The sequence below is a fragment of the Haliotis asinina genome, chromosome 8, assembly GCF_037392515.1.
Source record: "Haliotis asinina isolate JCU_RB_2024 chromosome 8, JCU_Hal_asi_v2, whole genome shotgun sequence".
Taxonomy (NCBI): Eukaryota; Metazoa; Mollusca; class Gastropoda; order Lepetellida; family Haliotidae; genus Haliotis; species Haliotis asinina.
This window is the reverse complement of record NC_090287.1, coordinates 4,902,635-4,926,126: the sequence shown is the minus strand read 5'-3', so window position 1 is coordinate 4,926,126 and position 23,492 is coordinate 4,902,635. Positions and strand designations below refer to the sequence as shown.

Genomic DNA, 23,492 nt, shown 5'->3' with positions numbered 1-23,492 from the left:
GATGATTTATAATCCTTCTGAAATATTCTTGAAACTCCCTACTTTGTCAAACCTACCCAGAGACGTCTGAATATTTTCTTAAGACATTACATGACGGCAGGAATATACTGTATAAATAACCCCAACATCATGAGGTATAACATTCTTATGCCTATAAGATTGAGTGGTACAAATAACATCAAATGCCAAGATTGGGCAATGCTTTATCATTTCACTTATGTCGATAGGTTCATCTTTAACACTCAACATACGTCTATAATAATATTACAATTAATAAACAACACAACATTTCCTCATTCACACAACAACTGAGCCTCATTCGACCTTGCTAAAATTGCTAGTTAGCATAGTTCGTAAAAATGAGTCTGGGCGGATATACGAGAGATCACCGCAAGCACTGCTTACGTCACCATTTTGAGTGCACACGTTACCGATTCGTCATCATTTAATGTGCACAAGTTGTTAAGTAGTCATCACTCTTGTCCACAAGTCACTGACTCGGCCGTGTTAGGTCATTTGAGTTCGACATGTTATTCTGGAAATTATTTTTATTTTCGCTTGTGGCATTTTTTCTGTCCGTTTTTGGCGTTCCATCCTTATTGATGGCTTGAAGCATTCTAGCACTATGTTCTTGGGCCTTCGCTCGCAGAGCTGCTATACTTTCAGACTTGAGTTCATCCTTGTCCTTTGGTTTCCCGTCACTGCTGTCCATCGTTGTTTCGTCTTCCGCTTCCTTCATCTTCTGGGCAGCTTCCAGAGACTTCTTGTGCATGCCTGCAAGAAGGATACTTCAAAGCTTATCTATATCGGAACCTCAATCCTATAAACCTGATGCATAATCAAAGGATGTCTGAACCGGTTGTCATACGTGCTATATATATCCCGAAGAACATCATCAAGATTAACAACATATTTGTACAGATGGCATGTCAGTTTCATATGATGACAATCGATTTCTGCCGCAACAAATTCCAAGTGGGGCATGTATCAAAGCAGCGAAGAACATTATAAGAGTAGAGACCTAAAAGAGTAATCAATGCTGGCCCTGCTGATTGCACCACCACATTAATAAATAAATTGGTTGTATATTTTTAGAAGCCGCAAAGCGTACAGGTGCTATATGGAGGCGGCCTTTAAAACGATCAAGGTAATCAAATGTCCAGAAACACTGGTTCTGACACGAAATATTGGTTTTACAATAGAGGATGGCAGGTTAATGTCTCCATCCACACTGTTCTTCTTCTGTTCTGGCGTCCTTTGTACTAGTGTCCGCGTGTCTGTAGTATTAGTCCAAAATAACTGGATCCAGGTTAGATGTCATTAAAGTTACAGCCAGTTCAACGCTGCAGACTCAACATGGTCCTTGTGTACTCACCAAGAAGCCAAGGGGCACACGATTTATCAATTCCGTCCTCTGCTGAATCAACAATGGATTCCGGAAGCGGAAGTGCATGTCTGACCATAGCTCCGTAGAGTCCGTACTCCGCCATGATGCTGCTTTTACCCCACGTCTTCTCCGTTTTGCGCCACTTAGCCCGTCGATTTTGAAACCATACCTGAAACGAATTTATGAAGATATAGCATCTAAACGTAAATGTCTATTCTAAAATGCCATCTTGGCTGCATTGTGTCGATGTTCCGCGTGTTGGTGTCCAGTATACGAGTTAGGGCAAGGATCAAATTCCATGCGTGAAGCTGTGACGCTGCAACTGTATGTAACGGTATCGTTATATCTAATAATAATAAATAATAATAAATATTTTCTTGACAGGCCGCGCCCCTTAATGACTAGCTGACAGACAACAAACTGTTGGGCTGACCTGACTGACTTATTGCTCGGTTTTAAGAGAAACTACTCCCCATAGTTCCAAACTATATACCCAAATGGTCACAAGGTTAGTGAAAACATAATCTCGAAACTGAAAGTAGCAAATTCTACCAGGGGTAGTGAGTGATTGCAACCATGAGCATTGATCTATGCAAACAGGATACGGTGACATCGAAGACAACCGGGTCGAACCTGACCACCCGAGCCCGTTAGTTGCATCTTCCGACAAGCATGTCTTGCTGAAGATCATCTCTAACCATGATCTTTACGTTTGTTATAATAGCAACAACAACAACTGCAGCAGTACTAATTGTTGTAGCAGCAGAAGTGTCAAATAGGAATAGGAATATTTGTCTGGAGCAAATATATAAATGTTATTTTAGTTCATTGTAGCTTCATGTATAGTTTACAATAATCTGCCATGCAGACAAACCGTACACCACCAAGATATGACAACAACAATCTCATACAGGTGAAATCGCCGAGGTGATCTACAGCCTGTATTGAGTTTCCTTCCTTGTGTGTTTCCGTATTAGTCGACAACGTTAGTGCAAATAATCCTGTAATCAATGTCAATGGTCGAGGATTATCTCTAATTAGGAACCTAAACTATTACATTAGCCAAGAAAATGCCATTAAATCTGAAGACCATCCGCTATCCTAGCGGCGTCGACACGGTACACACTAGCGGCGATGCTGGTGCCGGGTGTAAAATTTCAAATTAATATGGTTGTGACGAGAGTAAAATCAATATGCCAACATGGCCGCCGAGAATTGGGCGAGATATCGTCATTGGATGCTCTAGCTGATGAACAAAGACATTGTCGTGATTTAATTAGGATAAGCGATGGCCACATATCTAATTTAGAAAATTACCTCGGTATTGGTGGCGGTTCGGGCAATCTCTCTACCAGTAATAGGGTCTAAAGGCCGAGGTTGGACGCTTCGGTGGTCCCGCTTGATCGGGATAATTGTTCCTAACGGGTTACAAGGTCAGACGTTTGCCGTAATGTTTCGCTAGCGCGGTCGAGTCAATGGGAGAAAAGTTTTATCAAAGCCAGCTGACTGAATCATGCGATTATCATTTGTGACGGAATACGCCATAATTGCAATTTGAGGATAATGTTTAACACTATAGACGCTTGACGATAGAGCATTAGCACAGGAGGGGCGCTAGACTTGATAAGTTTATTACGAAAGGCCCCCTTGCTTTGACAGGGTTAAGTGTGTGTAACCTGACCGCCTTGTAAGCATACTAACAGTACAATAGAAGAGAACGTTGTGTAGTAGAAGGCCTATAGTCAAAATTTATGTAGTACAGTCAGGAACATAGTGTCGTGCTGTAACGACACCTCGATATTAACAGTAACTCCCTAATACCAGCATGGTTATTGACTGAGAGTTCATTTGTAATTTTTTAACACTTCAGTTTATAATTACATAAAACGGTCACGCAACAAGTGCATTCAAACAAAAAGATAAAACGAAGGTTTAGATTTGGTACATCAAGTAATGATTCATGTAATACACATATTACTTATATCATATTACTTATATCATATTACTTATATCATATTACTTATATCATATTACTTATATCATATTACTTTTTCATATTACTTATATCATATTACTTATATCATATTACTTTTTCATATTACTTATATCATATTACTTATATCATATTACTTTTTCATATTACTTATATCATATTACTTATATCATATTACTTTTTCATATTACTTATATCATATTACTTATATCATATTACTTTTTCATATTACTTATATCATATTACTTATATCATATTACTTTTTCATATTACTTATATCATATTACTTATATCATATTACTTTTTCATATTACTTATATCATATTACTTATATCATATTACTTATATCATATTACTTATATCATATTACTTATATCATATTACTTATATCATATTACGCTCCCATGTCTTTATAGTGTTAAAAAGGATTTGCAGCACCTTCCTAAATTTGTGACATTTAATTATAATTGTAATGATTACATGAAACTTTACTGGTGATAGCGCCAAGTGTGTGTAACAAGATGATCACTAATTCATAAAATGAATTAAAAGATCTTCACTTTTGCAGAATATATCAGCACTTTAAGTTCATAGACTGACACAAGGCTACTGGGTTGGATTGGCTGACACTGGGCTAACGTGTCAGATATCAAACGAACAAACCAGTTCAGTTAAAGGGACATGTAATATTTCCCGACAACATAACTTCCATGTCGTTGGGTTTATGTTTATAATGAAAGTAAATGGTTCGTGTTGCTGTCTGTGTCGGAAAATGTTGCTATTCTTAGGTACCATTTTTTATCCAAACTGATGTGTCTGTTATCAGTACATGCATTAATAATTTCAGTTATATAATAAATAAAACGAATATCGCGCCGTCAATCTTGATTACGACACGTCAGTAACTAATACTAACATGCACACACACATATCCACAACAGTTTTGGTGGTTTACGAGCAGGAATGTACACATTTCTTCCCGAGATGCTTTTTTCTGTACAAGAAACACGCTTAGATTTCAATTACCATCCCTGGGTGTAAAGCCGTATAATTTGATTATATTTAATATTATGGAAATACTATAACTTTATTCCGTTAGACCAAAATGGCCTACATGATCGAGTATGAACATTGCCGTCAAATGCAGAGGACAATCGGCTTACTACAAATATCTTAGGTGAAAGCGAATATTTCTTCTCAGTTAATTTGGAACAACATGTAAAATAATCAGACTTACTTCATAATAAACAGAAATGGAAACGATTTCAAACTGAATTAATAGGGTAGATCTATCACTACTGTAAATTAGTTTGCATAGTATGAATTCGTGGTGTAGCGTTGGTTTGATACAAAACACGTGTACATCTTTTACTATCCTATTCTAAATGAGGTACGTCATCACAATTATACATTATCAGTGTGAGCTGTGTAAGCTGTCTCCCATCTATTACCAACCGTTATATAAAATCTCATGATGTTTATGAAGGTTGATGAAATAGTATGGGGCTGAACTGATGAAATAAAAAAAACGTCATCTCGAATATCATTTATCGTTTTATTGTCTACTATATGTCTTTTAGTAGAAACCTACATCCCATATGGTGCAGTGGTTGATGTTTAATCTGATATCAAAAGGAAATACTGTTATATATTTACTGCATGTGATTAAAATCTAATGACGTAGCAAATCACTTATACGTAGCAACTATAAGATAACTGCAGTGTGTAGATAATGCATTATATAGTAACTATTATATACATACAGTTTAGTACATGTAATATGTAGATAATGCATTATATAGTAACTATTATATACATACAGTTTAGTACATGTAATATGTAGATAATGTATTATATAGTAACTATTATATACATACAGTTTAGTACATGTAATATGTAGTTAATGCATTATATAGTAACTATTATATACATACAGTTTAGTACATGTAATATGTAGATAATGCATTATATAGTAACTATTATATACATACAGTTTAGTACATGTAATATGTAGATAATGTATTATATAGTAACTATTATATACATACAGTTTAGTACATGTAATATGTAGTTAATGCATTATATAGTAACTATTATATACATACAGTTTAGTACATGTAATATGTAGATAATGCATTATATAGTAACTATTATATACATACAGTTTAGTACATGTAATATGTAGATAATGCATTATATAGTAACTATTATATACATACAGTTTAGTACATGTAATATGTAGTTAATGCATTATATAGTAACTATTATATACATACAGTTTAGTACATGTAATATGTAGATAATGCATTACATAGTAACTATTATATACATACAGTTTAGTACATGTAATATGTAGATAATGCATTATATAGTAACTATTATATACATACAGTTTAGTACATGTAATATGTAGATAATGCATTATATAGTAACTATTATATACATACAGTTTAGTACATGTAATATGTAGTTAATGCATTATATAGTAACTATTATATACATACAGTTTAGTACATGTAATATGTAGATAATGCATTACATAGTAACTATTATATACATACAGTTTAGTACATGTAATATGTAGATAATGCATTACATAGTAACTATTATATACATACAGTTTAGTACATGTAATATGTAGATAATGCATTATATAGTACTATTATATACATACAGTTTAGTACATGAAATATGTAGATAATGCATTATTTAGTAACTATTATATACATACAGTTTAGTACATGTAATATGTAGTTAATGCATTATATAGTAACTATTATATACATACAGTTTAGTACATGTAATATGTAGTTAATGCATTATAGAGCAACTATGCTATACATATAGTTTAGTACATGTAATATGTAGTTAATGCATTAGATATCATCTATATTGTGGAAAGTATAGGCTGTAGTATATAGTTAATGCATTAGATAGTAGCTTTAATATAATCATAGTGCATGTTGTGATATGTAGCTAATGCATGAATTATACGTTAATATAGGTAGTGCATGATGTGATTTGTAGTTAATGCATGATTTAATATATAAGAGTTAAATAGAGTTAAGAGAAATAGCCCCGCTGTGGGAAAGATGCTGGACCAAGGCCTACGAAGCTGTGTTTCTTGTGGCTTGAACAATAACAGTTGTGAAAACATGTGTCGTTTTCGAATATCAAATTATGAGTGTTTTATAAACTCAGTGCCCCCCGACATTCCAGCCCACTTAGAACCCAATAAAAAGCCAATAAAATCAACCCCGACTGAGAACCATCTTTCCTAACATCTCTAGCAAAACGCTCCTCCAAATTGGCTGTTATGTGCAAGAAAAATATATTCTGTGGCACAAAAAACAAAGTCCCTTAGCATCGTGCCCCCCTTTGCCTTGAGAGAGAGCGGCAACATTTTGAGAGAAAACAGAGGAAAACACGTGCTTCGGATAACTAGCGGGGATTCGGAATCTAGACTGGGATAGGATTAATGATATAAAAGAAATCTTTGATGTGTGTAGCCCGTGCAAGACGTTCCGCACTGACCAAGCGAGCCCCACACGGCTTCGTTTATTTTGATATGGCAAATAAAGCGATTAGCTGATGTGCTTTCTAGACGCTTAAACGTCTAGTGTGACGACTAGACGGGACCCAGTTGTTGGCTTGAGATTTATGGCACACTCGAGAAGTTGCCGGTTAGAAATGAACCCGCACCTCTTCTTCCCGCCATCTTTTACACCTCTCGTTATCGTGTATTAATTTGTTTTGATTTCCCCGCCTCAGCTTGCTGTTTTTTGTGAGAGCTTTATGAAAAATACTGACTACGTTATTGTTGAGTCCCAACAGGGTATGTTCATTGAGAGAGTGATGATACTAGGGCGTTTATTCCCGTGGTTGGAGGTTGAGATTACGAAACTAGCCAGACATGTGTGCTTAAGATGGCCGATAAATTCATCTGGAACTGAAATACGCGACACTCTACTCCACACTACAGCAAATAACATCTATCCCCTATTATCTGATGAATAACGACACTTATTGTTAAGGGGTAAACGTCTTCGATCCCCCACCCTTCCCCCGTCAATACCAGTCCCTAAATGGTTTCTTCCGAATTCCGCTATGTTCTACTCGGAGAGTCATGGAACCAGCTGGTATGATGGTTGATTGACTTATACGGATAATGCGTCCCATTTGTATGTTGCTCCATGTAAGCTACATATTTTTGTTAGAAGCATCACTATGACGATCATGATTGTTATTATAATTATTCGGCATAAGAGACACAAAACTATTTCGTGTTAATTGAATGAACTAACGTCTTCGAGCGAAAGAATCGATCTCTAAAACAGTATATACTTGAAACACTACATTTTGAATTAGATTCCAGAAATGAATTAAATTCCATTTAATATTGAAGGATTTCATGAAACATTTTGAAACTGGGTTCGTTGAATAGTTATATGTTACTGTCAAGTCGACAGAAGAAAACCGAGAAATATGTTTGGCTGTTTTCGCTTATTGTTGTTTTTTTTAAGGTAAATTCCACCTCGGTAAGCTTCATCTTACTTTGCATATTTCGTGAAAAATACTCGCCAGGTGGTGTTTCGTGTAACCGGAAGTACATGTCATAAAGGCTGCAGATGTGGGAACGAGGCCTCCTGCAGGGTCAACGAGTCTCAGTAGTATTACACAACATAAATAAACATAGGTAATAAGCTGTCCTAATTTCATAACGGTTTTGTCCTACTCCCAAATGTCCATGCAGCTGCTTACATGTTGTGCCCCGTAGCTCAAATATCAACAAATACAATTATAGAGTTGTATTTCCTAAAATAAAAAGAAATCACTGCAAAAAGCCCAAAATATAACACACACACATACAAAAAAAAAACATCGCTGTATAACCGACTGAAGGTATGTTTGTAAATATTTATTCTTAAATAAGTCGGATATTTTCATGTTTGATGGGAAAACATTCCGTTATAAAAATATATTGCACTAAGGATGCATCTAAATACACTATCAATAATGTCTGACGTCATAATTACGTCACAATTCGTGCCAGCAATGCCCTCACACCTGTGATTGACATGTATGTTAATAGCACTATCTTCCACATAGACAAATCTGCCAATATCCACCAGCTGTGATTTGTTTTGATAAGTCACGTGAGTGCGCTACTGCCATGACTACCCCATGGGGATTCCCCGACTTCCAGCACAATAGCAAGCAACATGTCCATTATCGCGTACAACTTGAACATCATATAGAAGCTATTCCAATCATAAACGATTTTGAAATTAACAATGTTTATATTATTCTTTTCAATTTCAAATTAGTGTTTACATTTAGCAAACGATTTTTTAGTGGCCCCATACGCAATCATGCTTATGACATTAATGTTTCAACATTTAAATATTTCCTTAAACACACAAACAACAGAGGTCGAAGACACTTTAAACATTTAAAGGAAACGTGTTTGAAACTGAAACGATTAATCAATAAATACTATATAAAAAGCGTGAATTGAATTTCCATATCGATTCCATATGTTTGAGGAAAATCCTTGAAACAATGAGACTTACCTGTATTCTATCCTCAGGTAGATCTATCTTGAGTGCAAGTAACTCTCGCGCATACAGATCGGGATAGTGAGCGTCTTTGAATGCTTTCTCGAGCTCCTCCAGTTGATAGCTGGTGAAGATTGTCCTTAATGAAAACAACAAAGATTTTATTCATGCTGAAATGTAGCTGCATTACCGACATATTCAATGAATCTATATAACACCACCAGTAACGCTGGTGTCCAGATTAACATTTACTTACTCCTTGAGTGATAATTACACTTATCATCAGACCAGAAACTACTCACCCATCATCATTTAACATTGGCAATAGCCTTAAAATATTATCTGTAAACGTGGAATTTATATCATTGTCAAGTGTACATAGCTACGTTAATAACGACATACACAACCTTTTACATTATGTTTTTCACGCTGAAAACAGCTAAACATTTTACACTTATTCTAGAAATTACATCAACGTGTATTTTTACTTTAGAAGCTAGTTTTCACCTACGGATACAAAATTGGGGACGGGGTGGGTCCGCAATCTCCCCTGGATCCGCCCCTGATGCACAAGATATACTGAGGTTTTTAGGTTTTCATCAAAGGAGTTTTGGGAGTCATTTATTGATAACTGGAGATAGTCTCTGAATATCTAGTCGCACGTTTTGTTCTTGTATGACGTTTCCATACTCCACGTAACTGTCAACTAATGGCGGTCTCTACAACTAACCATATGTCACCGAACAGGAAACACGTGATCAACACTTAAGGCTTCCTCGGACAAGAGTCAAACAACACTTTAGCTGACCACACGTGTCACTCGGACACCTTTACGTGCCACCAGGGTGATAATCGCTGCTAACATGGAGTTAATCTCCAAACTTGGGGTTTATTGTCAATAATTTGTTCTCACAGCGGAAGTTACCATCGTCACGTGATACGATTCGGCGCAGTGGGGATTCTCCTGTTCTGACAGTTTGACTTGACTTGAACACAAAATAGGTGCCATCAACTAGGATATTTTCGCGTTGAATCTTTCACATTTTTAAGAACGCATTGTGGCTGGTTTATAATTGCATACCTGTAAGCTTTCTTCTCTTTGAACAATTATCGGCTTTTCAAACATGATAATATTTCTAAAAACTATTGAGCACGAGTCTATTAAAGGTTTTCATTTCATTTCAGTTATAGTTAAGATAACTCAATCCAAACTAGAAATGAATTATTAGGCTCTGAAGTCTCACTGAACGCTCACATTTCACTCACAAAAGCTAAATCTTATAAAAACCATACTAATCAATGCAAGCATAATTTCACAACTGCACGTAAATCAGTTTACGTGTATACACATATACTAAATAATTTTGTATACTCAAAGTGGTGCTGCCACAAAATAAGATATTATACAACAGCTTCCGGACTAAATATCTGAGAGTAAATCTGTGCATAATATCGTCTGCACTACATTGCAGGTTAGGGTCATGTATTTCTTCTCCACAGTTCCAAGGTACCAAGTCCATTTCCAAGAGCACATAGAAAGAGGACACAAGACATGCATGTGGGACAAAAGGCCTAAAACAAAATCTTTCCAAGAATATCAGGTTTTCATTAAAATTTCTTTCCGGTAACGCCTGCCAACCTTGTGCAGTGAATCCTAGTTAACAGGGGTCGCCTGTGTGACCTTACGCTTACGTCACTCGCCCCCCAGCAAAGACGCCTTGCTCAGTGTGGAAATACACCATTTTTTCCTGTCCAATAGCGAGTATATGTCAATTATAGAAGCAAGGCTAAGTGCACGGAGGCCTTGGAAACCCAGCGGTAAATTCGGCTAATTTGAACGTCAGATACTGCCGGAGACATCTTTGATCATTCTGGCATGCTGCCAACGTCGAAGTCGGCGTAGGGCCGACTATACACTCGCGGGCGTAGGGAGCCGAATCGGTCGTCGAAGAACAACTAATTAGGGAGCGCCCGGTCAAACGAGCGGAACTTGATATCATTAATTAAAGTTTGGACAATAAGGACTTCCAGTAATCACAAGTCAAAAAGACTAATTGTCTTCCATGAAACGTCCGTGATCGCTAATATTTGTCTTTTAATTTGACGGGAAATCGATCCCCTTCCCGGAAACTGTTTATTTCCTAAGAAACGTTGATGAAGCATAAAGACGTTTTGGGGTGTACATTATCCTATTAGCGAGGACATCTCCACTGGGGCCGGTGACAGTGACAGATACAACGTCGTTGCAATTAGTGACGTCACGTCATCAGTCACGTGTCTTCATTGCCTGCGACGTCACGTGACGTCGTTGTCAGACAAGATGGCGTGCGAGATAAGAAATCAGTGTTAGGAGACATAGGTCAAATTATCTCATTTATTATAAGATTATTGGTTGACAGTTGTGAGTGACAGGGGATTTTAATTAACTTGTAATTGGTTGTTTAAGCGAATTAATATGATGGGGGATCAGAGGCTTTTTCACAAACATATTGAGCTGGATATCGTTTTTGGGAAATAATGGAATAGCGTTTCAAGGATATGGAATATCAACTCTTGGTTCTTTTCAAGGTTATCAGTTGGACAGACTCAAGCAGCGTAAAAGAAAACGTCAACTTCGCACATCGACGGAGAGGCGTCAGTTAATTCATTAAGAAACATGCATCGATTATTAACTGGCAAGCTCTTTTTATTCTGTCAAGGATAGAGACGGATCTTGTCGTATGCCACAGAAGATGGTGCAGATGATCGAGGTTGGCCTGTAAGTAATAGTCTGGGTTAAACGAGAGGTTGAAGGCATGAACACTAGACCAATCTTTGGGCGAGCAATACGTTCGTAACGGGAAGACATGGACATATTTTATGTCGAACGTTTTCCCCTCTAAAACGCATACGCGTACCAGATATTAAACTTTCAATAACATTGTTATCTGTATATAAAATAATTTCGAAAATTCGTAAAATATTTATTTAGAGTTTGATCAATTTTAAACGCTTTCAGAGTTATTTCCATAAATAAAATAATACATACTGTCTATTTTCACATTCCAATATATGCTCTCTTATCTCCATATCTTCATTCGTATATATGCAGCGATGAGTCTCACAGGCTATATGGTCGGACAATATTATAATTCTTCAGAATTATTTTTTTTTATTGTGTAACAATTTAATACAAATCTTTTAAACTACTTCTTTTATTTCTCTTGTTCATCTTGGCCCTATTTAACCCTCAGTCCAGACCCCTGACCCTGTCCCAAACTCCTGTAGGTAAAACACGTATATTGTGTTATATGGTCTCTGTTTTCACCCACTCACCTGTGCCTCCGACGTTTCTTTTGTTTTTTGCCACACATGCTGACTTCTTGTGCCTTCTCCTGTTGTACGCATGCCTGACGGGATACTACAAATAAACAAAAATATAAATATTTATTTAGCCCACGTGCCAAGACCAAATTAGACAAATATGTCATGCACCCGCTGTGAATACTTTACTAGCAGTTGCCCCCCTGTGCGCCTGCGTGATAAGGTCATATCCGGGTCATCAAGGTCGATAGCCATTGTTTTTAAATGAGTTGTTCCTCGCAGGCGCTGCACAATCTAGGCGATACATGATGTTTAATCTGGTTGAAGATGTATTGAGTACATTGCTGGACTATCGCGCACAACAGTATTATAGAGCATCCCGATGGCGACAATCATTTAGGAATAATTGATTGTTTTCAAATGAATGTTCACAGGAGGGTGAATTTTCATAGATAAGGTGTCCATGTTTTCATGAGTGTTATCAAGGAATTGGTGACTACTGAAAGCTTTTGATTTCTAAAATTGATTGAATTAGAAGTTGGTGTAAAGTTTCAGTAGACTATTTGTATGCTGATTGATTAATAACGTTTTAATACAGTCTTGTAAGTGGTTGGACGAAATATGAATATTTAGGAAATATTTGAACATTTCGGTTTCTTGCCATGTGTAGACAAACCCACTTGCTCCGGTGAAACATTTAAAGTCAAGACGTTAGACTAAATTTACAACTTTGATCGAGAGTTAGTTTACTGAGTAGGAAATTACTGCGAGTCTTCGAAACTGCCATTAAGAGATCTGGGGCTCAAACAACTGCACAAAGTGAGTGAGGGGTTCAGATGAATTTCTGGACATAGGTTGGTGTTATTTCTGATTTGCCTAATGCCTTATAGCTTACGTGGGGATGGATGTTCCTGGTTTGCGCTGGCAGAACACCTTGTATTATCCTACATGTAAGTCATTCAAACTGGGTGCGAAAGCCTTGATGCAGAATGGCCAAAAATACTCTGATATTTAAAAAAAAATATATTTGTGGCCTGAAATTAACTCATTCATTTCTTTTCTAGCTAGCTGGTCAATCGTAGAAGTAAATAAAATGTACCATGCCCTACATTTGTAACAATTTGCTACGTTTTTGCATAAATTACTGCCCGGCGCAAGAAGACACTTACTCCGTTGTTGATGGTTAAAAATAAAATAAACAAGAAATAACCATTCGCTAGTCACGTAGTAACCAGGTGTCAGAGTTTCTAACCCGTCGTAGGCAGTGTTTTGGTAACTGTTTTCAACCTGGTTTCATAACGTTTATAATTTCATTGTAAAACAGAAATTTAATGTATGTACTTTCATTTACCAAACATTGTAATATTGCATTTACCGTATTTCCTGTGCATCGTGTAACACACACTGTTTAACAACACCATACCATCATTATGCTACACCGTGCAAGTAACGATAGATTCATGGAAATGTTAACGACACAGTTAAATAAGAAAGACAATTGCATTTTGGATTTAAACCCAGATGTCAGCATTATATAGAACGTAAATATCATGCACTATTTATCTGTAATGCCAACGATAAACTTAGAACTAAATACATAACAAAGTTTACGAAAGAACCATACACTTATTCCTCTAGTGTAAATTATTTGTCAAACAAATATGATGATGTCTTATACAATGGTGTCTATACTAATATCATGTGCAGAAATTGGTGAACTCAAATATGTAATGCTGCAAAGTCAAACTGCACACTCATTAAATACCTAGCTTGTCATCTGACTGTCCCAAGGGCCTAAGGTCACTTTACTGATTAAAAAGGGCCACTTCATAAAACACAAGTTCACGTTTACGCTCTCAATTAAACATGCAAATATCCATAAAACCAGTGCAACTGCAGAATACAAAAATATTCCTGAATCCAAAAACTGCATCAGCAGTCCTCATTAAAAGCAAATCTAAAATCTCAATCCATGTCAAAGGCGTCAGTACAGGTGGCCTAGTACCTGTCTAAATTGACTAACAAAATGTCAGATTGTTCATCAAAGCCCCGTGGCCCCCGGGCGCCCCCCTTTCCCCTCCCACACCCTCCTGTTCCTCGGGAGCTGACTTTCATTGTGACGGTTGACATGCCGTCTCTAACGAACACGGTTTTCAACATTCAACGAGGTGTCGGCTCCCCTTTCCTAGTCCTTAAGAAGCTCTTAAAAGCTTTTCAAGGTCTCTAGCACCTTTCTTAAGAGACCCCGAAGTTTGCTCCCTTAATTACGCTGTTTCATTGTCCATGCATCCGTCGTTGTCAACGCTTTTCTTGTTGTATTAACTGTAGCAGTACCGTGTCCCGTGGAGTTAATTAAGGGCCGCTGCAAACCGTTTGCCACCCCTAAATGTCTTCCGCTTGGGCTACTGTCTTCTTGTACCGCCTGAGAATGGTCTGGTTTGGCTAATGATGGTATCTTAACCCATAATTGGAGTCGTGGGTAGTACAGCATCAGATCTATACACGAGTTGGTTTAAATCGCTATGCTTGAGCTGAATAATGAACGATTACAGTGAGGATCTGCTGTAAACGTTTTTCTTTGATTGGTAACGTGTAATTTTCGTTATTGGTTCAGTTTACTTAAAGTGGGTGTGTCATTTAGTCCAACTGCAAGTGGTTGTATTACAATCACATGGTTGTACAGGCTTGGTTGTACTTGGAGAGAGGAATTATCCCTTTTAACGAACGGAATGCATTCAAGTGTCTATATATATTTCAAACTTCGTTAAGTTTAAAATGCAAACTATAAAATAGATTTTGGAAATCTTGTCCTTTATAGTCGGATAATAAACATCCACACACAGAACGATTTGTATGTGGACATAGTTTGTTGTGGAAATAATTGGATGAGACACAGGCTGTGCACGTGAAGGTGGTCTTTTTCATGATATTCATGCTGGTTATTTGTCGCCGCTTCTCCAGTAGGCACACGTTTTATTGCACTCTCTCAACTGCATCATAGTAGATAAACAAAAACGGAAAATTTTCCTTAAAGCTTTTTCAAAATCGTTTCGTCGAGTAAACGTAAATAGAACGTTTTAAGCACAATGGATTAATTCAGGAGATTCACGATCATTGCACGTGTTTATAAACTTCATACTGCACAACTCCGTGTGCTAATACTGAAATTTTATTGATGAGAACATATTTCAAATCTTACTACCTCATTTCCGCTTCATCACAAATGATCTGTATTTTTAACTTACGGTAGCTGCCGTATTATTAAATGTTACTTCGATACATTAACTCCGGTCTAATGTATTCTTAATAAAGTCATCACGCTCCACGCACTACCCCATTTGAAACTTCCCCCAAACACAAGTGTGTATACACGTTTACCAAATGAATGAACGGAGATGTCCTTGGATTATCGACTTCGCCTAAAAAGCTAATTTACCTGCCACTTACACTATAGGAAAGCCACCTCTGTTTTGTGAGGAAAACACCCCCGGCTACGCAGCTGAAAGCTTCTATACTGTCTATTATGACTGGGTTTCGTCTATACAGTGATACAACTGCTAATAAACGAACGTAATATGCGCTCACTGTGTGTACATTCTCACAGCTTAGGCGAGAAGATTTGGCAGGAAGCTAATAGAAGGACTTACTGTCCTGATTGTGTTGGCACTGATTGTGAATGCGAACATCTATGGTTCTAACAGGCTCAAATGTTTTCAATATGGCAAATGTGAAGGGTCTAGCGTAAACCTGGTGATTCAACAATTCGTAATATAGCAGCGTGTAATCCCGGTAAACAATGACAGAATCAATATGCTTTTCACAGTTTCAGCTAACAGAATATACTTTTTATTCACTTGAATATGTCAACATAAACAAGCTTGTTAATTTTGTTAAAACGTATGTATATAAAAAAAGCGGTAAAACCCTTTTCAGAACATAAAGAACATCCTCTAAGACAGTACTTTGTATAATCATGAATACATTCCATGCATGTGTTTTTGATTCCCTACCAAACATCAACGGCAATAGCCGTTTGTGAATTTTAATGAGAAGAACTTCATTCAACAGAATATGCAAAGCTTTCCTTTAAGTATTCACTCTAGATTACACGTGCTGATTCAGAGAAAGAGAACAATTTTTAATTCGTTAATATAAACGGCATATCTTGTAACTTATATAACGTTTGGAATGTTTCTGGTCAGATTTATTCCGATTAGCAAACAGGAGAGACATTTAAATATAACGGACATTAAGTGAAATACAGATCTACATCATAAAGAGGAATCTATCTTCATTTCATAAAGGAATTATTAATAAAAGTCTCCAGCACGTAATACATTTGTTTTCAATATTGGATGTTGCTTGTTGAAACACTATTATCTAAATATTTCTTCGGCACTGCTTAGTTCGTGTGCCCCGTTTCTTGAAAAAAAAAAACAGTTATAAGAACTTTTTGAAATAAGTTGTGTTTGATTTAAAATAAACAAGAAAATTGTGAACATATTTCGTTAAAAAGAATGTCTTATTTTGTAAAAAGAAAGGGAAAAGATCTTTTCGTATTCATTTTGTTTAATAAGTAACAGAGTGAATTACGGTTCCGACAAAGAGGATTTGAACCACATTCAAATAGTGATGATACCAGATATTCACATTTATGAATAGAAATGAATAGTGCTCATCATCGCTCGTCAAAATCACATTCAAAGATAAGTTATTTGTTTACCTTGAAACATGGAACTTATGATAAAAGTTAAGTGGGGAAATAAGCACCGGATGTCATTTTTGTCACCGATGCGTCAAATGTGTAAATATATATCCTCCAATGAATGAATGAATGAATGAATGAATGAATGAATGGATGAATGAATGAATGTCGGGAACCTGTGTGAGCGTGCATGGCCAGACATTCAATGGAGAAATGGATGCGTGTACAATTGACAACAATGTAATCACAAATGTATGGTGGCGAAACCTGTAGAAGGTAACACTTCCGTCTGGCACAACTGATTGTATCCAATATCACAATCATACATAGAAAAAGACAGAAAAGACACACGTCTGTTTGTCCATAAGTAAATGCGTGTAATCACTATGGTCATTTCAACAATTTGTTCACTCACACTTTCTAAATGTGACAGTGACTCATTGTTCTGCCTGGGCTAAGTTTTGTTGAAAGAAATGCAGTTAGGTAACTACATGTATACACATAACGTAATTATAATTTTTTCGGCAGCTGCGAATTCGGGAAATAAAGGCACATAAGATGAGAAAGCGGAAAATGTTTAAACACAAAGTTTCTGAAGAAAGGGCCACAGTTGGGCCACAATAAACTAACATACTTCACTATACCCAGCATGACGTTGACGATGAAAAATCTAAACCATTCACGACACCATAGCGACACCGCTCTACGGCACACGAACCGGCCTCGGTCATGCGCGGACGAGCGTATTTGTTCAGTGGATTATTTGATAAAGATTGACAAGGTTCTTCATAAACTAATCACATTTAAGTCACTAGTCGAGTGACACTAAAGAGGGATGTTGACATAAAGGGAGACAATTGGCCAAATATTTATCTTAACGATTAGAGAAGGCTCGTGACTGGGGCAATATGGCTGTCATCAAAGAACGTTCAATGAAGGAATGTAGATTTATCTTGATACCTCGTGCTTTGCGTGAGGTATTTGGTGTCATTATTTAATCACTTGTGAGCAAATGTGACTTTGCATTCTTCTTACCTAACGACCATCTTTTATGAATACAGTGTACATAACTCCATATTTGTTCGACGAATTTTAAGTACAAGTTAAACATTATATGAAGCTTTTGTAGCAGCAGGTGTTCAGATCAAACAATTTAACGATAATTGGTCAAGCTCTCCTGTTCCCCGGTATAATTTCAATATAGCAATATGCTAAACAAACATGAAATTCCAAGAAGTAGTGTCCTTCGTAAATTAATAAATCTCTGACTCGTAAAAACGAGAAACGGTTTTAAAAGACTGTGAATACTGTACAAAATAACATTGAACATCTGTATAGATTTCTGCAAACAGCACCCCTGATGATATACGTCTGAGTCTAGGGGACCCGTGAAGAACTTGCACCGAAATGACACAGTATCTGCTAAAGTGTACATGTATATTTATCAACTGTGCATAAATAATCCTCCATATCAATTTGTCAATCAAACTAAAAACAATCTGTATTTAACTTTACTTTACCACTTTATTAATAGGATATATTTCTCCCATTTTGAAATGGACATGGCCTATTGTTGGTTGTAATACTACCTCTCTACTCTTCTGTTATCGGCAAGCCAAGTTGATGCCTCATTTCTCCTACTCTCATCAACAGCTGATCGTGTTTATTTTCTTCACTTGACTTTTTACCCTGTTTTATTTATTTTGCACACTTGTTAAATTGAAGTAGGAAAATAAATTAGCAAAAATGTAAACCCTCCCGTTACCCGTTGCCGATATGATGAGACACACAAGAAGCGTGTTTGAACGTCAAATGTTTTGGGGAAGGAGGAATGTAGAAATTCCATAACTTTAATTCTTATGGATTATGATATTTATGTGGAATGTACAAGGTTTGTGGAAATTCATTGAAGGCTTGAAATGGACATGCCAAATTAACATCTGTGTGGGATTACGGGCATCAGCCATGCGGAAGTCTTGTTGTAATTAGTGCGAATGGAAAATGTCTGCTTATTTGTAAAAATATACGTTTTTAAAATACTGCAATTACCGAATACTTGGTAAATTTGTTGAAAGTTCCCACGTTGAAAGGAAGTATATGATGGTCATTGTGTAGATTTCTGTATGGATATAGAATAGTTTACAATGCTTGGTCATATGCTTAATATTGTTAGACTGTGTATGACTTTCAGGTAGATATATGAAGCTTGAAACGACAAGAAAAAGTAGTTCTTTCGTAGAAATGACAAATTTATTACGGGAAAATTAAAGGAAATATTATTTTTTAAAAACAACGGTATTCAAAAGCCATCCATTGCACGCGATCACAAAAATGAACTCGCTATGAATATATATCCATTCCAAGCGATAGCTCCGTATAAATTCTCTCACGATTTGAAGAAATAAAATAAGAAAGCGTGTTTTTTCTCAAACAGATTTACTGAGTTTCAAACTTGACGAAATTCTCACGAAGTTGGATCCCACTTGTTGTTTGAGACGCTGGTGTAGGGGGATACTAAGCCTAGTTTTGACAAGATTTTCTCAATATTGTGAAACACGAACCATCTCGGAGGAATATTTCAGCCTTGTCCTAAGCTTGCCAAAATACATACTATCTCCAATCTGTCGAGGGGCCTTAAGGACGGGCCATATACATGGTCAATATGTTTGTTTTGACATTTCACGCTTCATTCCCGTGGGACTCGCCGATATTTTATTTTGAAAATTATGAGAAACGAGGAGACTGAGATGTTTATTTATTTATTTATTTCAGTTTTAGTGTATGTTATGAAGATGTATGATATATGATTTTTTCAAGAATATTTATATCAGAAGGCTATTATTATCATATTATAGAAACTGCCTTGCCTGTGTTAGCTAAGTCGAGAGAAATGGCTAAAACTGATAATATAAGCTGAAAATATTATCATCCACTCCTGGGATTTGATACACATGTACAGTAATTGAAACACACGCTTATGATTCATCTTACGACAGACACTGCTTTTAGTATAGGTTTCTTCCCATTATGGAGGCCATTCTGCGTGTGATATCAAATTACAAATGCTACGATGAGTGATAGTTCTAATATAATTACTATGTAAAAAGCGCAACTAACCACAATATGATAATATAAGAATGAATTGTTTCTTCCAAAATTAAATGGCTTATCACATTTTAGAGAGGAAACTCTACTGCTCCGTCAGTTAATATTGAAATGATAATAATTATAGAGGACTTCATTTGAGAATGAATTAACTATATGCGCAACATGTCAGTGGCTACATTAAGAATGCATATGTAATTTATGCTAAACTGTTAGCCCGTAACTGAACAATAAAACTCACTAAAAATACAGATATTCTTATTTACAAAACAAAACAATTCGGACTTTATGAAGAGAATATATCTGTTGAAAAATATTTTGTACAAATCAGTTCAGTTCATCAAATTCTTCTATCACTTCTCCTCATACTGTTTGCTGAAGCAAGAGGGTATATATGAATAGGCACGTTTAAAAATATGCTTGTTAAATGAACATTTAGGGGATATTTGATCACTTCACGCCCATACTGGAGTGATGCTCGATGGATTTACCGTGATATTGTAAAATGATATCCCCAAAATGTTTTCAGACAAAATATGAGTATCTTGGATTATTTTGAGAAGAAATTTGCAAGTGTGATTGGAGAGATATTCAGGGGCGTTATGATAGGCGAGATGGGTTTCACTAAGGAAGAGGAGATGTGGGGGACCTTAGTCTCAAGACAAACATAGGTGGCCTATCCCCAATGATTTTAAGTTCAAAATACACGAGACAACAATATTCATGTGTTGAATTATCACTGCAAAAGTGTGCTGGAATGTGACAGTACAGCGTTATATGCCATGTAATACTGTATTCAGGTGACACTGTTGGATGGTCTGTAAGTTTTCTGGGTACTATTGTCCACTAGATATTTTCATGACTACTGATTATTTAATACCCTTAAAGCAGACACAAGAATCATTCTAACAAAGATGTATGTGTGTTTCCCTTTCGATGCAATATAAATATATATCATTGCTAAGTGATGTGTCATAATTTAAACATGTTTTGTATGAAAGTTGTGAGAATTAGTAGTATCTAGAGTTATTTAAGCTAATAGCGCCTTAAAATACTGTCGTTCTCAAAGCCAACCTTACATGTCCAAGACTAGACGAGACAGTATTAAGTAAAGGAACGTTTTACGTAGAATATCAGGATAAATAAAATGGCTTTGCTATTTTAGATTTCACAACCATTCTGCATGCCTTCAACTTGAATGCTGAAGATATTAATACAAAGAAGCGTCTTTGCGAAGATGTGAAAATGACATAAACACCGGCTCGTATTGGATTCAATATCCCATTGCCATACTGCCTAAACCTACCAACCAAACCATTTTTCTAAACGTTTTCCCTGTTTTCTAATTAAACGTATTAAATGTAGTTTTTTTCTGGTCCAAGATTTAGATTTCTTACCTTCTTCTTGTTGGTTTTGCTTGAATGGAAAGTCATCGTTGACCCGGGAAACCCCCGGAAATCGAGATGATGTTATGTTAGGAGGTGGAGGACCCTGAGACAGATCAAACCGCCAAGGACAAAACGTGGACGTCGCCGGCTGCTGTTGCTCCCTGAAAAATTGCGCCGTCGAGTTGTCCGTCGGCATTGACGTCGAGGAATTAAGACTAGAAAAGTACATTCCTGCAAGTCCAGATGGACCCATAGAGGTATGGTCCACAAGATCTGGACTCGAATTTTGGCGACAAGATGGGTTTAGTCCAAGAATTTCCTGGATGGCAAAGGAAGGTCTTTGCTGAGAGTACATAGGACTAAAATGTCCACCAGTGGAATAATGGTTCTGGAACGTCGGCATTTGTGCTGGCCCCGAGTTGAGAAGCCCGTTCATCATGGTTGGGGACAGTTCCTTCTTATCCAAAGTTATTTATTTTTCCAGACTACCTTCACGTCCTTGGATCAGAGGTTCAGTCAGAGTGATATATGGGGTTGTCGTCTGCTGCAACTTTTCTTCCAATCCAAAAATACGACAGACGACAACTGTGCCTCTTCACAATAGAAATATACCGACTGTCGCTGTTGATGAAACTTTTTCCTTGATAAATTCCATACATCCAGGAAGCTGATTCAAAATCGGAGACCAATCATTCATGAAAAAATATTGGATTTTCTTTACGAAGCAGACGACTCGCAGACGACAGTTTGTGTATGATACAGTGTAGGTTTGACAGCGCCTGTTGACACTCCCGACCCTACGACATACGAGACGATTATTAGTTGCTAATCCGCGTCAATCGGAGAATACCCACGGGAGAGTCGTCGCTTCATTAACTGCTGACGTAATGGTTTCTCAGACTCCCAACAACCTATCATAGAGAGACTTAGACTAACAGGGTCCGCCTTGCAGAGGTCTATTCCTTGCACACGTCTCAAATACACATGTCAATAGGGTAATTGGCCATTGTCTCCCTTGGAGCCCCCTCCCACCTTGATGACAGAAGATACGACCTGGACCGGTGTACCAATCAAATTGCGGAACGCATGCCTCGGTCCCTCAGGAAAGAGGTAGATGGCTGAACGGCGTCTCGTCTCTCAAGACCTGGAGGGGAGGGGTCGAGTTGTCGATGAGCACGTGTGCCTAGTCGATTATCAGAGTCGGTCAAGCTTTGTTCGAATAACCTATCTGACGTAGATTTAAGATGGTCTTCGAGGTTGTATATGTCCTGACCAGAATCATATCCATACTGATAAGCCGGACCAGGCGTGGAATCATCCTGATACGTTTTTAATTGACTCTTGAGCTTCCGAGTTCATAAAAAGATCCCCAGTGTCAAAAGGAAGCGGCAAGATCGTTCTCACAATCCCTCAAGGCGTTCAACAGTGCGTTTGCTTTGTTGAATACAATAAGGGCTTTCCTAAACGCTTCTTGGAAAGTCCTTGTCTTTTGAAAGAGTCGCAGATATGCTGAGAATGTCATGTTTTCACGTTAAGGCACTGTTCCTAGTGGTTATTATGAGTAACGGTGGGGGATAAGATCAGGTTTCAGCGGGTCCAGTGTTGCCTTAACTTTACGAATTTCACATTTTCTTGAAAAAATAAAGTATGGAAACTTTTCAGAGCTGCTTTGAATTATTTTACTTTTAGTTTTTTAGCTGTGTTCCTGACATTAAAGAAACATTTACTTCGTTGAAAACTTGAAAAAACATACTGACGTTTCTGATAAGAAGGCATAGCAGTACTAAAAAAATGTCTGTTTTACATTAAGTTAAATGAAAAAAAATATATGTTCTGTTCCCAAACCCTTGTTCTAAGAATACATTGATTAAATGAAACTGAATATCTTGGCACTGACGTTTCCGATGCTAATTGTAAGCGTATGTACCGAAAGAGATGACAGAAACATGAAGAACGCAAATGGTTTCATCGGTAATGTGCTGTGGTATATGTGTAAGCATTTCAATAAAAACCGCTTAGAATATTTAGACATTTACATTGTTTGCTTGTCTTG

General features: G+C 36.9%; 1 protein-coding gene across 1 annotated transcript; it reads right to left on the bottom strand.

Annotated features, from left to right (window-relative positions):
• Nucleotides 1–371: 371 nt before the first annotated feature.
• Nucleotides 372–21,878, bottom strand: LOC137294668 (visual system homeobox 2-like). The gene is made up of 5 exons (XM_067825736.1): nucleotides 21,449–21,878; nucleotides 12,254–12,338; nucleotides 8,954–9,077; nucleotides 1,376–1,556; nucleotides 372–774 (listed from the first exon to the last, which is right to left on the bottom strand). The coding sequence occupies exons 1-5, from the start codon at nucleotides 21,876–21,878 to the stop codon at nucleotides 491–493; spliced, it is 1,104 nt and encodes a 367-aa protein (XP_067681837.1). The 3' UTR covers nucleotides 372–490.
• Nucleotides 21,879–23,492: the final 1,614 nt, after the last annotated feature.

Coding starts and splice junctions, on each gene's coding strand:
- LOC137294668 (XM_067825736.1), bottom strand. CDS start 21,878: ATGATGAACGGGCTTCTCAACTCGGGGCCAGCACAAATGCCGACGTTC. Junction 12,339..21,448: donor GCAAAACCAACAAGAAGAAG/GTAAGAAATCTA, acceptor GTTTATTTGTAG/TATCCCGTCAGGCATGCGTA. Junction 1,557..8,953: donor TACCTGAGGATAGAATACAG/GTAAGTCTCATT, acceptor AATTCGTTTCAG/GTATGGTTTCAAAATCGACG.